Source organism: Haemorhous mexicanus, chromosome 5 (assembly GCF_027477595.1).
Source record: "Haemorhous mexicanus isolate bHaeMex1 chromosome 5, bHaeMex1.pri, whole genome shotgun sequence".
Classification (NCBI taxonomy): domain Eukaryota; kingdom Metazoa; phylum Chordata; class Aves; order Passeriformes; family Fringillidae; genus Haemorhous; species Haemorhous mexicanus.
Window position 1 is genome coordinate 56,376,187 of NC_082345.1, and position 13,186 is coordinate 56,389,372.

Here is a 13,186-nt window from a genome sequence, read left to right on the forward strand (position 1 = left end):
GTTTAACATCACTCTGTATTGCTATTCCTTATTAGAATGCAAGCAAAAATTTCCCCTGTGGCTCCGAGCACTTGCCGTACCTCTTGGGCAGCAGGAATGGCGTTGTAGAGAAGGCGGTGCTGCAGAAGGAAGGGATGAACCTCACGGCCGTCACTGTGGCCGTGGAGAACGGGCACACCGTGGCCTTTCTGGGAACGTCGGATGGGAAAATCCTCAAGGTAACAAACTGGATTGGAAGACTGGAAGGTGTATATATAAAAGGTTATGAACTAAAAGTCAAAATGGGATTTATAAGATCTCATACTAGGACCAAATTCTCGTGGAAGTTGGTATTGTAAATCAGCGGCGACTCCGACGAAGGTTGGAGAGAATGATGCATCTGACTCCATCATCAGAGGGCTAATGACTTACTTTATTATACTGTACTATGTACATTGTATCTAAACTGAATCTGCCAAGCACTCACTCTTGCTCACAACTGCACAGAACGGCACTCATCTCTGATTCTCTCGTGACTGTCCCGTGACAGTCCCCCACACACACACTTCTTGGCCCTGACAGGCCAAGGGAACAAAACATCCTCACTTTGGGTAAACAATCTCCATATTGCATTTAGCACAACACAGGCACAACAAGCGAGATAAGAATTGGGTTTTCCTTCTTTTCCGTTTGTCTCACAGTTTCTCTCTCTTCAGGGGACATGTGAACACCACAGGTTGGTTTTTTTCATCTCAAAGGAAAGAGGCATTATTTCCGATGTACCTCAGCTGTGTGATACACAGATTGAATTAGCATTGCCTGAATGGCACTTTTCCTGAAGGATTACATACCTACTGAGAGCTTTCTATAAACAGCTTTAGGTAATCTAACAGCTTTAGCCTTATCTCTATTCAAGCTCATACTGGTTTAAGAGCAACTTTTCATTTTGTAGTCATTCTGGCCATTCAGTGAATAGAGGTGGCAGTACAAAGCCCAAGCTGAAGCTCTGATAAATTCTGGTTGTGTGGTGCTCAAGGTTTGACATATTTGTGGTGTTAAAATATCAAGACTGTAACACCAAGCACCTTCTTTTGCTTGAAGGAGAATGATGGCCACATCCAACCTTAAACCCAGCACTGCCAAGTCCCACCAAACCACATGCTAAGTCATGTGAATGTGGTGCTTAGGGACATGGTTTAGTGGTGTACATGGTGATGCTAGTTTAGTGGTTGGACTCTGTGAATTTGGAGGTATTTTCCAGCCTTAGTGATTCTGTGAGTCTATGTCCCTAAGTGACACACCTCTATCTCTTTTAAATGTCTTCAGGGATGGTGACTTAACCAGTTGCCTGGGCAGCCTGTTCCAATGGCCGACAAACCTTCCTGTGAAGAAGTATTTCCCAATATCTAATCTGAACCTCCCCTGGCACAACCTGAGGCCTTTCTCTTTCTCCCTCTTGCTTGCTAGTTGTGAGAAGAGACCAACCCCACCTCACTACAAACTTATTTTTGGTAGCTGTAGAGAGTGTTAAGGTCTCCTCTGAGCCTCTGTTCCTCCCAAATGAACACACTCAGCCACTCCACATCAGACATGTTCTCCAGACCCCTCACCAGCTCCGTTGGCCTTCTCTGAATACTCTCCAGCACCTCAATGTCTTTCTTGAAGATTCGCCTTAGTCCTCCTTTTGTTCTTATTTTTTAGTTATATTCTTTAATATATTTTTAGAAACATTTTTATTGTCTTTTACAACAATAGCAAGATATAGGGCTAATTGTGGGGAAAAGGCAACATAAACCACCTTTTCTTTTTCTCCCACAAAATAGGTGTTCCTGTCATCCACTGCAACTGAGTACAGCTCTCTTACTATTGAACTAAACAAACCCATAAAGAAGGACCTGGTCCTTGATCAAACCCAGGAAAATCTGTACGTGATGACCACTGACAAGGTAACGTGTCCTGCCTGCATTAAGGACCCAGCCCTCTTTTGCTTTCTCTGCAACTTAACCTGAGATTTATACATTTTCCAGTCGTTCCTGGAAATTGCCCTTTTTGGTGGGACTCCCCCTTCTCTGTGTGTATGAAGACCTTTCTCAAGTCTAAGCTGATGGACTTGTTGTGACTCGGAGAGCTGTAATGTCCATGATGCGTAGCGACAGGGAATGGGAAGTGAGATCCCCTCTGGAGCTGTCACACAGGCTGTGTGGGAGGGATGAAGTGGAGATGTTTGGCACCAGCACGCCTCAGGGTCAGGCAGCCCCAGCGCTCAGTGTGGGAGGCATGGGGTACCAGTGGGTGCTGTGGCTGCCAGCAGATCCTTTCAAGGGCACTTCAGCACTCAGGATGCTCTCCTGTGTGCTCTCACTGACACGTCTGTAAAGCCACCTGTAGTTTTTGTGAGTCTTGGTGTCAAAAACTAAGAAGCAATGGAGAGAATTATATATTTGGGAAACACTTTCATTCAAGCTTCTGCTAGGACTGAGTGCAGTAGGAAAAGTCCAAGTTCACTAGGAAAGGCATGGGCAATCTCTCCTAGGCCCCTTCTTTTTGCTGTAAGGTGAAGGCACAGTGGAGGTCTGTAAAAACTGGGAGGAAAAAAGAGAGTAGGAAATGAGAGGGATGCCAGATTCTCCTCCACCCCCAGGGGTAATCCTCTTCTGACACTTTTCTTTGTGGAGGCTGGAGCTGCCAGCCTCAAACACTTTGTTCAGCAGCTTTCCAGGACAAGGTGGGTGACAGGCTGTGACCGTCTGCAGCTCTGCCAGTGACATGGAATGCAACATGGAAATGCTCTGCACCACTAACACAGGGAGAATGAGGGGGCTGTGAAAGGAGAGTATTTGGGAAGACAGGGCAAGAAAGTTGTTTTCTGGCTGTTTTATAAAGAGATTAATATAAATTTCTGCTGCAGGAATGTTATAGCCTAGCTGAAGTTTTTTAGGCTAGAAACAACTTTGGAAAAAATGCCAGAAAAACAACTGATAAAGCATTTAATAATATGACGGTGTGAGAGAGAGATTACTTTTTTTTTTTTTTTTGAGTTGCTGTTACTCCTTATTTGGCTTCTGTTCAGATTTGGAACACAGGTCCAAGCTTCAACATTGTCCACAAAACTTTGGGTGGCCTGGCCCCCCATTTGACAAGCTGGCACATTCTGTAAAAGCCCTGAGGTCCACACCAGGCTACTGTGTGTGCTGCTGAGCAATGTAAGGGCTCCCAGCAACACTGAAGGAAGACAAGCTTTCTGATGACAATCAGCTTAAAATGGTAGAATTTAGAAAGACAGCAGACAGCTTATTTACAGAGAAAACCTGAAAAAAAAAAAAGCAATCACTACAAAACATTTAAATTTAGAATGCATCACATTTCTGCTGAAGAAAGGGTTTTACTTAAATCTTTTCCAAGTAGCTCTCATAGACGCTGCAGTTTCTGAATAATGTGAATAATAGTTTTCTTTTACAAAACCTGTTTAGCTTAAATATGAATAGCTAAAGTTGGGAGCTCTGTAATGGCATTGCATTACTGTCATCTCCACGAGTTAATTACAGTGAGCAGTCCCACCCACTTTTAGAAGCAGATAGACAGGAGGAGAATGGAGGCCTTTGGAGCTGGGAGAAAGAAGGTGACATAAGCAAGGAAGGAAGAATAAGAGATGAAATTTGTACTTCTGGGTTAGGCATGGTTGTGGTTGTGGGAATAGAGATATCAGAACCCTGATTTGTGTGTTTTAATGGTTAAAGGTAAACAATAAAAACAACTGGCTGCACTGACAGGCATGCACACTGCTGAGCTACCTGGCAGATGCAGACTGCCCCAGCATTTCGAAATTAATTGCTTGGGCTCTGTGAGCACTTGAACAAAGTGGAAGTGGTGATGTGGTGGGTGATAACTTCTTTAAAAAGAAATCAGAGAAACATGGGGAAAAACAATACAGAGGTTAAGATCCATAGTGAAAATCAAGTTCTTCCTTTCCTGTTTCACCTTTCTCCCCTCTTTTCTCCCAGCTTCTGTTGTGGTGCCAAGAGCAGTGGGGGGTTTTGATCAAATGCTGTCAGTAGTCAGTCCCCTCTGCTCCTAAAGTTTGAGCAGAGAGCAGGATAAACCTCTGTGCTGCTCATGCTGGTCCATTGCAAGTGTATATCACTGGTAGGATCCCAGATTCCTTAAGGTACCTTATGTATTTGGAGGAAAGCAGTCACTGTAGCAGTCACTTACCATGATCAAGCTTGTTTGCTTGTTTTAGTTTTTAGCACTTTTTGATTTAGAGTGCCAACCTGAGAAGCTCTGAAATTAACTTATTTGCATTTTGTAATTGGCTGTTAAAGGAGCTGGTTTTTTGGGTTTGGTTTCGGTTTGGTGGGTGTTTTTGTCATTAAGGTCACATAAAAGTTGCAGAGACAGCAATCCCCAGGGCTTGTTTATGCCTGCCAGAACTGTGAAACAAATATTTTTTCAATTAAAAAAAACCCATTGACTGGATATTAAATTACTTATGGGTACCAGTTAGTGAATGAGGGCCAGTGATGCAGCTCCAGTTAGCTAAAAAGAAGAGAATGCTGAAACCCCTGTATTAATAAGTGCAAGGAAAGAGCACAATATTGACTTTTTCCTTAACTGAGTCATTTTCTTTAACTCTCCAAATATGAAGAAAAGGCCAAACTCAGACTGTCAAAGTAACTTTGTAATTGCCAGTGAGATGAGGCTGGCATTGTCTTAAAATGAGACGATAAAGCCTACATCTCAGAGTTTCTGTTTCTACACTTTTTGTGCTCTTTAAAAGTAAAATGTAGTCATAAACTGGAAGATGTATGCCCTGTTTTCCTCTTGCATCATTGCAGCAGCATAGCTAAAAGGAATGGCTCTCCTTTCTGTGAGCCAAAGAAAATGTTGTTTATTCTCCACACCAAAGGAAATCAAAACTAGAAGCTGTATATTTATTGGGGGAATGAGACATGAGATCTGATGATGTTCTTTCCCCTGCTGCTTCCTGTCATAATTATTTCCATTTTATTTAGTGAATGTATTCCATGGTGGAAGGTTATGCATGGAGAAGTGCAGCAACCCAAAACACCCTGGCTCTCTCACGCTTGCAGACTTTCTGAAATGCCTTCTGGCTGGAAGTGCATTTCCAAACAATTTCACCTCCATGGTAGTGATAGGGAGAGGAGAATATTCTCTTTAAAAAATGATCTAGTCAGTACAAAGTTAGTCTTTTGAAAGTATCCACCCTGCAGTAGCTGCTTCTTGGATTCAGAGCATTGCTGATGCAATTTCTGTCCTGAGGTGCAGATTTCCACAAGTAATATAACTGGAGGAACAGAAAAGCTCCATTTTTGTAAAGCTTGCTCGTAATTCTTGATTATAACAATGTCCTACATTACTTTGAAGACAGATTAGATAATACTGGAGTGGGGAGAAAAAAGCAGAAAAAAGTATGTGAATTTAGACTTTGTTAAGGGGGAAAAGAACAGACTGGTTTTATAAATATTTTGTTAAAACACGTATAATATACTTAATATACTCAGGCTGAGCTCTGAGTATAATAATACAGCTGCCACAGGCAATGACACTGTACAGCTAAGTCCACAAATGTTTCCACCTCCTTGTGCCACCTTCAGTTGCTAGGTTTGCCTTGCTTTTGGTTTTCCAGGTGTACCGGTTGCCTGTGCAGGACTGCCACAAGTACTCGGACTGCGAGAAGTGCGCCCAGGCGAGGGATCCCTACTGCGGCTGGTGCGTGCGGGAGGGCAGGTGAGTGCTGCCAGGGGTGCTCAGCTGCAGGCAGTGCAGCTGCTCCTGCTCTGACCTGTGCTCTGCGTGGCTGCTGGGCATGCTGATCCCAGCTCTTCATTCTCAGCCTGGTGCTCCTGACAGTCATTTCATCACACAGACATTGATATCAATAATCTGTGCACACAAAAAAGTCCCCGTTGACTTTTTCAGATTTGATTAGTTTGGGAAAATATATACTTTTCTGCTGGTACTGAGAATGATTCTACATCTTCTAACTGTATGTTTTATCACTCTTTCAATTGTACAGTCACATGGTCTCCCGGAAAATAAAAAAAAATGCTCCCTATTTCAGATTCAGAAACTATAGCATGTATTTTAAGTACATCAGTAAAGTGTAAAAAAGAACATAAAAGAAAAAATGTTCCGTGTCTAAAACAGAGTGTATAGTTCAAATGCTGGTTTTACATAATCCTCTATCAAGACATGTAGCTACAGGGAACCCTCACCTGCCTGTAGGAGAGCAGAAAGTGACATTTTGCTGACTATCTGCAGAGGTTCACTGAATGAATATTCAAGCACATGTAAACTAGGACAGCACTGAACAGCCCTGGAATGTCTCTTCTTTACACTCTGCATTGATTAGAGTGCCGAGAGGGAAGAGCAGCCCTGCAGTTCTCTTTTTGACTACTAAGTTAATTAACCCCTTGGCATGAGTGGTTGGGAATTCGTGATTCTAACTTCTTGCTGTTGGAACAAAGGGGCTGTTTAATTATAATATGCAGATGAATTTCAGGCTTCTAGTTTCCTGCCTGAAAATGTGAACTATTGCATTAGGTTACCTATCAGCCTGATGTAGCATAATATGGAGCACTGCAGAAAAACTTATGTGGTGTGTGCAGGTTTATGTAATATACTGTAACTCCTCCAGCCTGGGGTTTCAGTTGCTGTGGATGAAACCTGAGAATTTGGAATGTAACCTCAAACTCCTCCTGGGCTGCTGGGAGTTGAAGGCTTTGGCATATATCATAAAAAAGGCAATTTTCCTTATATTTCCCTTCAGGTTTCTGATATGACCACTGACCTCAATATCTCAAAATATTAATGGTTTCTGAGAACAGGCAAACATGAATTTTCACATTTGCTAATATTATTTCCAAAGGGGAGAAAAAAAGTGCTTCGTTTCTAAGTTTCAGTTCTGTCTCATGATCACACACAGCACTTAGTAAGTGGTGTGTTTAGGGATATGTTATATGAATGTTTACTCTGTATGTAAATGATTTGTTTAAAGGAGGTTTGACAGTGCTGTGCAACAGCTGCACTGCATTAAAGTCCCTGATGAGTTAATAGTCAACTTTCTGCTACAGCAGACAGAGATCCCCCAGCATTTTCTTTTAAACTTTGCACAGAATGGAAAGAATACACATGAGCCTGTCCCCACGTCAACAAGCTTTTGTATCCCCATGCAGCTTCTGTACTGCATTTCTTCCTGTACTTGAGCTGGGAAAATCTTCTGGTGTTTTTGGGGAGGCTGCACAACTGCTCTTGCCTTCCCATAGTTGCAACATTGCCTTGGCAGAAAGAGGTTTTAAATAGCGGCAGTTGTTAATGAAAACATTCCCTACAAAATAACATTTGTAGCACTGGGATTGCACAGAAGTTATCCACAAGCTCATATGCCCTCAGCAATGCTTCTCTGTTGCATCTTGCCCTCTTGAGTGATGTGTCTTATCAGTGGCAACACATAGGTGTCTGCCATTTGACCGGCAGGAAAAAAGCAGCCTGTGCCCTCTCATTCGGGATGTTGTTGCATATTGCAATGAAGATTATCAGCTTGATCTCAAATGGCTCTGCTGCCCCATGGTTCCCATGCTGTCACTGCCTGCATCTGGGTTGCCTGATTCAAGGTGCTGTCCAAAATAGCGTAGGCACTTGCTCTTGGCATGTCAAACCATCAATTGTAACTGCACCACTTATTCTGTTAAAAATTCTCTAATAGCATCCCCACTAGTCAATATTAAAGCAAATTTTAGTCATCTTGTGTTGTAATTTCAGTCTCTAATCATGAAATTGTTGCATAATTCAGAGAAAGCAGAGTCCAGCTATAATACTGCTTTGGGTTTTGTTCCTTTTTTTTTTCAGGTGCACAAAGAAGGCAGACTGTGGTACAGCTGATAAGGAGAACCACTGGCTGTGGAGTCCAAGTGGCACATGTGTGACTATCATTAGTGCAGACCCTCTAAATATGAGTCGCAGAGCTCCTGCTAAGGTATAACCGGAAGATGATTTCCATAAATATTCTTTAAGCACATTGGTGTGACTACCAGATAGATGAATGTCTGATTTCTTCATGCACAGTGGAGGCTGGGAATAGGAGGCTGTTTTGGTATCTCAGTCTCAGTCATTTCTCACAGTGCTCTCTCTTGCCTGCTGCTCTTGCAGGTTGAGTTCACGTTTTTGACCTGGGTAAACCAAAGTGATGCACTAGTGTGGATGATAAAGCACTTACACTTACCTGAATATTGTGAAAGTGTTGCACAGTGTTGTATAACCCATAAAAAGTAATTGGTAGGGGAGATTTCATGCTGCCCTTTCAGCTTACTTGAGCATGAACTTAAGTAAGCAGTGAAGCCATAAGCTGTTGCTTTAAAATCAGCAGTGGATTTGCCTACACAGCAGATACATGGAGAAGGTAAATTCAGCATGCAAAATGACTCTGTGGCAACAAAACTGCAAAACTGAGTTTTTGGAGTGTGATCAGGGTGTCACAGCTTGCTCTAATTCCAAATGGAGCATGCCAATGCAGATGGAGCTCTTCCTGGGGGTGTTCAGCAAGTAAAATCAATAAAATTGCTTTTAATTCCTCTTAATCAGAAATAAACTTTCCTTCAAGTCACTTCAATTCCACTTCTAAATTATGTAAACAGCATTGTGTTAAGGCCGTTTCTATGCTGAATAAAATATTAGTAGAGTATAACTGCTTTCAGCGAGAAATGGATAATTCTCTTTTCGACTGGCAAAACAAAATGGAAAAAGTTAGACTGTAGAATTAACACACTTGAAACATTAAGTCAAGAACAGAATCCCAAATTTCAGCTGAATTGTTTTCTCTTTCCTTGTTAAGTTTTCCCATCTTATTTAGTCATTTTTAGTTTCTCAAATGCTTTCTTTCTCTGAGGAAGCTAAGATCTCATCACCACTCAGAAATCTTTTCTCCGTGTTGGATTTTTTGCATTTGCATGGAGTCTTGAGGAAGCCACTTTTTTGTTCATCCCTTTCAAACTCCACCATTTCCAGCCTATCCAGCTCTGTTTTCATTATTCACTAAGAACACCTAAGGTTAATGTAATATTAATTTTGTCAGGGTTTAAGTGTTAACCACTCTTTTACTGTTGCTAAACTGGATGCTGAGGACAAGAATGAAAGGTTTTGGGTGTGTCTGTACAGACAATTTTGTTCTGGTCTAATGCATTGACAGGACAATAGGTTTTTGTATCAGTCTGATTCAAAGACCCAGCCTGGAAAGACTGGTAGGGGTTTAAGGAGAAAAGATTAGCAGATGGGAAGAAGTAAAAATTGAAAAGGAGAGCCATGTTCTGTGATGCTAGCTAAAATATCACCTTTGAAACTGAAATTTTCCAAGTCTTGCTGGGTCTTAGCTCATTTCTTCCAGATATTTTACCATTTTAAAATTTTATTTCCAGGTGGAACTGACTGTAAGTCCCATGCCAGTTTTGTCTGAGAGTGACAAAGTTTGCTGTACCTTTGGTGAAACAGTGCACTCTGCTCAGTTGAAAGAAGGGCTTATTATTTGTGATCCCCCTGATATAATTCCTCCAACACCAAAACATCAAGGTAAAGAAATATGGCTACCCTACATGGATAATAAGAGAAAAGAACATAGACTGCTGTTTCCAATGTTATGCTCTTATATGAGACGCCTACAAAATGAGTTTTTTTCCTCTTCCAGTCCTTTTCCCCAAATAGTCTGTTGCTGAACTGTCAATTTGCTCAAACTTTTTCTGTTGATATATTTACAAGCTGTAGCATTCCCAGTGTTTCTGCTGGGAGCCTTAAACAGAAGCTTGGGAGAGACATAGACATGAAGTCAGAGAGGTACTATCCTGTGTCCTAAACAAACAAAACCCAGTTACCTTAATCTAAGCTTAAGCACTCTGACTTGTGGGGACAGAAGAGATTTATACCTGCTTCAGCTATGAAGGAATTCCTGTCTGACTTCTTGGTTTTGCTCTGGTCAACAGTACTTCAGTGGATTTTTTTTTCTGGTTCATGTTACAAGGCTATCCTTCCTAGCATCCAGCCTTCTGCCTCTTCTTCTGTGTGTCCTCCAACTTCTGCAGCAGTGAGCCTGATGGAAAAATCCTTCATCATATAATTAAAGACTGCACTATTGTTCTGAAGCACTGATTATAGGCCTGAGGTCTGTTGCCAGCCATAATTCTGTGCAGTTTCCTAGACAGTGCATTGTTCATGCCATAGTTCATACATCTTGATGCATAAACACATGGAATGAAACTCATTACACAACACTGTTTATTATGTATCAAGTTTAAAAATCTGAAGAGAAATTACAGGCAAAAAACATGTGCTCTTACAGCTTGCAGACATACCCCTGAGGATAAGTCTTTTATATGTATTTTAACAGTCGTGAACTGTCAAAGTGGTACTTGGAAGCACTTTTTAAGATAAGTTTCAATTCTCTTAAGGCTGAAACAGGTAAAAATCTAATTTTAGTTGCAGGGAGAGCAATTCCATTAAAATCTCATGATTGAATTTTACACTAGCTGGAGTATATTATGGTATATCAGATTCTGCTAAGTGTTAAAGCAGCGCGCTGTTATTTAAGGCAAATTCACATTCGCTAAATATTTGTAAAGCAGGACATAGAGCAATGGAGTTGATAAATGTGATATCTGGATGTCATCCAGCATTAAATGTAAGACTAGAAGTCTGTCAGAGAAGGCATTAGAGTAAACAAGTAATCTAGAAATAATATGACTCTCTGAGTTGGTTGCACATCTGAAAGGATGTTCAAAAGTAATATTAGGGTGCTCAGAAACTCTGTAGACACCAGGAGAAGGCAGACAGCTACAAGCATTCACAGAACCACAGAATTTTTAGGGGCAGAAGGAGCCTGGGGAGGTTACCTAGTGTAAGCCCCCTGCTAAAGCAGGTTTACCTAAGCAGATTGCACAGCATCTCATCCAGGTGGGTTTTGAATGTCTACAGAGAAGGAGACTTCACAACCCCTCTGGGCAGCCTTTTCCAGTACTCCGCACCCTCAAAGTTAAGATGTTTGTCTTCCTATTCAGATGGACTCTCCTGTGTCTCAGTTTGTTGTTCCTTGCTCTGTCTGAGCAGAGTCTGGCCCCATTCTTTTGACACCTGCCCTTAAGATATTTGTATGCGTGGTATTTGTATATTCCTGGCAGTTACTGTTCAGAAGCCATCCAGTTACTGTTAAGAAGCCCTGTTGATGTTGGAAAAGTCTGGGTTGTGGTTGATTGGTTCCGAAAGGAATTTCTAGGAAGGATGCCTTTTCTCAGCTCTTAGGAAATCCCCTGTCATTGCTGTGAGTCCGAAATAGGCATGGGCACCCAGTGCAGGCAGAGGTAACTTCCAGCCAAGCAGCTGATGGTCTTCCAAGAACCTGTTCAAGGAAAGCAGAGTTTGAAGTTGCTCAATAGCTTGTGAAATAGCTTGTCATAAGGGCTTAATGATTTCTGCAAAAGGTATTTCAAACAGTTTCACTCTTTAGCAATAATCCAGACAAGAAGTACATTTGTGGAGAAATCGTGTATGGCGAACGGAGGCTCACAAGTGCCTGTGGTAACTGTTGCAGGCACTGTTGGGCATTAACCACAAAGATCGCTTGCTTGAATTCACACAACATTTTTAATTCACAAATGAAAGGAGTAATTTTACATGCAGACATATTCATATTTAAGAAAATGTTTTATTTAAAATTACTGTTCTTGTGCCAGTTTTCGTCTGTGTTCAATTATGTCTTTAATCAGTTTTCCTTGTTCTTCTAGACTCTTTAAAAGTCTAGCATGATGATAGCACCACTGAAAAACACTTCCATAAAACAAAGCTATTCTTTAATTTTGCTTCTTCCCTTTTTTCTCTCTCTGCTTTTCTTCTGCAAATCATGTGCTGGAAAATTTTGTAAAGCTTAAAAAGACAAAATAGAACTTACAGACTTTAAGTCATGAGATCCAGAGTGTTAACAGTATAATTCAATATTTGCTTATGTCCTGTAAAATAATAAAACTATTATCATTGTATCATTCAGCTCAATAGCTGAAGAATTCAACAACCACTTGGATAATTTTTTTTCTTTTGTGATAGATCACGTTTCAGTTCCACTTCAGTTAACCTTTGAAAAGAACAAGATTTTTTTTGCATCACACACTTACCCTTTTTATGACTGTGAAGAAGCAATGAATCTTGTTGAAAATCAGCCGTAAGTATTTCAGCTTCCTAAATGTTTGGGTCCTGTAGCTTGGTGTGTTAGGTAACTGGCACCTGAATTACTCAATCATTTCATAATTAAGCCTTTGGCACTCAAAATTTGCCAGTGTCCAAATCCTTTTTCTTACATTTTAATGGAGTTTAAAAATGGTTGAAGGGCATCTGGTGAGCCAGCAACATAAAGCATGGAATAGAAATATTCATGGCACTTATAATTAAGGCCAGTTCATTGTGTTGCCATTTCTGTAGCTGCTAATGTGTCTGCAGGTGAGCAATGTGGACGTGTTGTCCACTACTTGTCTATGTCCCTACTTGTTCCCTGTAATGACAGTAGTTTGGTGCTTTGGGTTGCAGTGTTTTCAAACAGGGCATGTGCAGCCAGCCCAAACCCTTTGTTCATCCTTGTGTATGAAGGTTGATCAAAATCACTTCCAGTCCTCTCAGGCTTGATCTCAAAGTTTTTGCAAATGCTATGGTTTTCTCATCCCTGCTCAAATATTTATTTAAGGGATAAAATAGCTTTTTGGGGTTCTTGAACTGTTCTTGTGAAGTTTTGATCTTAATATAGTAAGGACACTCTAACAGACTGATCTACCCTCTATGAATATATATGGAATTTCGTTTACTTTTCTTCTCAGTGGGGGAAAAAGCCTGACAATTTGTCATGACTACCATGTTATATTTGTAGATGCTATTCCTGTGCAAGCAATAGATGGAATTGCCAGTGGGACTGGAAGAGACATATCTGTGAAGAGTCCTCTTCAGTACAAGATGTGATTAAACAAAATATGGTAATGTTTAAAAATAAGGGTATTAGGTTTTTTATTAGAACACTTCAATATTTTTTTTGCTGGATTTCTCATATCAGTTGGTTAAATTAGAGATTTGAAAATTATTCTAAAGTTAACTCCAGAAGCGTAAGGGTTTTTTTAGTGACAGTGTGGGGGTGGGAATTTAAGGGTGTGATTGAGGCGGGGCAGTGAGA

The 13,186-nt window shown here is 40.9% G+C and overlaps 1 protein-coding gene across 5 annotated transcripts in view; it reads left to right on the top strand.

The window, feature by feature from the left end:
- The window catches only part of PLXNB2 (plexin B2), a 252,813-nt gene that overhangs the window by 175,042 nt on the left and 64,585 nt on the right, over positions 1–13,186 (top strand). For all 5 annotated transcript variants that reach the window (XM_059847228.1, XM_059847233.1, XM_059847230.1 and 2 more), the window contains 7 exons: positions 36–218; positions 1,803–1,925; positions 5,627–5,727; positions 7,849–7,975; positions 9,411–9,561; positions 12,079–12,193; positions 12,890–12,992. In XM_059847228.1, coding sequence (XP_059703211.1) covers positions 36–218; positions 1,803–1,925; positions 5,627–5,727; positions 7,849–7,975; positions 9,411–9,561; positions 12,079–12,193; positions 12,890–12,992 — 903 coding nt within the window. The remainder of the gene's footprint in view (positions 1–35; positions 219–1,802; positions 1,926–5,626; positions 5,728–7,848; positions 7,976–9,410; positions 9,562–12,078; positions 12,194–12,889; positions 12,993–13,186) is intronic.